We start from the raw sequence: 2,186 nt of genomic DNA on the forward strand, positions 1-2,186 counted from the left end.
AAGCTTGGATTTAATTAATTTCCAATTTTAATTTTTGTTTTAAACAATCATTTGTAATTTCTTGTAATTATAGTATACTAATAGTTCGATATACTAGTAATTTAACACGAATAAAAATAATAGGTAATTGTATTAAGTAGAATTGTTCTAATAATTCCCTCTTTTTTTCTTACTATTTGTTATAGTTTCATTTACCACAGTTACATCGAATTGAGAATCCAATTTTCACACAGGAGTTATTTTTCTCGATCATAAAATCAGATACAGTTGTTGTCACTTAGAATTATCCCAGAATGGAATACACCCCAGTGCCAACAGTTATCATCGACAAGAACTACACCGTAATCACAATCAATAAAAACAAAATGACTATTAAATCCCCAATTGTGTTTGTGTCAGAAAACAATTCGTTCGAACCAAAAATCGTCATATGGATCAAGGAAAGCATAAACAAAATCTTTCTGAAAGCGAGACATGAAACGAAGGAAATATATTTAAAATTTGTCTGTATTTGCGAGGAACGAAAGGCATTTCTGAATCGCATTTGGAAATATAAGCACGGGAATATCATTGATATCCTTGGTGTGTATGATACAAACCACTACTCTAGTAACAATCTTGTTGCAGAAGCAAACTATGGGATAGCAATGGAATGTGGCACACCACTCCGTTGTATTTTAGAAGGGAAGAAATACATCAGAGATATAATCTGTGGAATCATGTTTCTTCATGAGCAAGGAATTGTTCACATGGACATCAAGCCCGACAATGTTGTTGTTGTGAATGGGATTGCTAAGATCATAGACTTTGAGCTTGCACGCGCACTTGGGAAGAATGAACACTTCAATAGCATTAGCTGCACAAGAATATACCTTCCCGAATCAAAAACACAGCGAGGAATGTGTTATGGGTCTGACATCTGTTGTCTTGGATACACAATCCTTGAATTGTTCACGTCCGGGTACAATTTCGATTTACAGGATTTACTTTTGAATGAAAACATACAACACAAAGAATTTCTCTTACAAATGACACGCGACGACTGCGACATGCGACCATCTATCAGAGAAGTATACAACTACTTTAACTTGGTTTCTATTTAACGTGAAAAAACAATTGAAAATCAATCATCTAACTTTGCAAGAATATCACTGATTTCATCGTCATCTATTTTTGGTTCTTCTTCCATTTCACCCATTTGAAGTATTACATTGGACGTGTCGATATCAGATTCGACTTTTACTATATTGATGACAAGCCCATCTTTTATTTCAAAGGCAATCCTACTGAAGACTAATTTAGTTGCTTCCAAAACAGACATCTTTGCAGCAATATGTTTTGCATGTGTTTCATCAACTGCAGTGTATTGTGCCGTTCCTATTGATTCAAATGAAATGAGGCTATCCTTATTCATCACCATAAAAGTATAACAGACAAGAGATTCGTATGTTACGGTGTACTTATTTTCTCTGTTGATTTTGCACGTCTCCGTTCCTATTAATTTCACATACACGATTTCATTTGTCCATGAACTAAATCCCAAATACGTGTTACATACTTCGTATATCTTATCCCTCTTCAATATGCGATTGAACTGTTTAGTTAGTTTTGAATAGCTTATTTTCCATTTTTCCCCGTTGTGCGTATACTGAGACTTCATTTCTCTTCGACACCTGTTAAAATCGGATCTTAGATAAAACCAGATCCGGTATAACCCCACACATTTAGTGATGAATCCATACTTGTATAAAGCTCCAAATCTCGAGAATACACTATAAAAATCCGATTCATTCCCAACTCCGCTAATTAAGACGGTGTTGTTTATGTTTGGGATCTTGAACGAAAGGAATTCAGTCATATTTTCAAGTTCATTGAGATAGTACAAGTGCATATTCGTGGTTCAATTGTCGGAGAGTGTATGTCCCAAGTCCACTTCGAGAAATGTTTGATGACATCAGCACAAGAATTGTTTTGTTTTTCAAGTAGACACGTACTGTTTTGTAGTGGTATTCAATTGGAGATGTACTTGAAACCATTTTGTTTTCTGTTCTCCCGATGAATTGATACATTTGTTTGTTTTGTAAGATTCTGCTGGGATTACATATATGACGTTTCTTTTTGCATTGATATGCGATGATTGGATATGAGTAGTCGATACTGGTGCGGTGACTATGATCTGTCACATC

General features: G+C 34.9%; 2 protein-coding genes across 2 annotated transcripts; one reads left to right on the forward strand and one right to left on the reverse strand.

Moving 5' to 3' along the window:
- Positions 1-293: 293 nt before the first annotated feature.
- EIN_197020 (hypothetical protein) lies at positions 294-1,103 on the forward strand (the record flags this gene model as incomplete). Its single annotated transcript, XM_004253519.1, has 1 exon — positions 294-1,103. The coding sequence occupies one exon, from the start codon at positions 294-296 to the stop codon at positions 1,101-1,103; it is 810 nt and encodes a 269-aa protein (XP_004253567.1).
- A 20-nt stretch (positions 1,104-1,123) lies between these two features.
- On the reverse strand, positions 1,124-1,660 carry EIN_197030 (hypothetical protein; the record flags this gene model as incomplete). Its single annotated transcript, XM_004253520.1, has 1 exon — positions 1,124-1,660. One exon carries the CDS (start codon positions 1,658-1,660, stop codon positions 1,124-1,126), a length of 537 nt encoding a protein of 178 aa, XP_004253568.1.
- Between the last annotated feature and the right edge of the window lie 526 nt (positions 1,661-2,186).

Source organism: Entamoeba invadens (assembly GCF_000330505.1).
Source record: "Entamoeba invadens IP1 unplaced genomic scaffold scaff_1105074725479, whole genome shotgun sequence".
In the NCBI taxonomy this organism is placed as follows: domain Eukaryota; phylum Evosea; order Mastigamoebida; family Endamoebidae; genus Entamoeba; species Entamoeba invadens.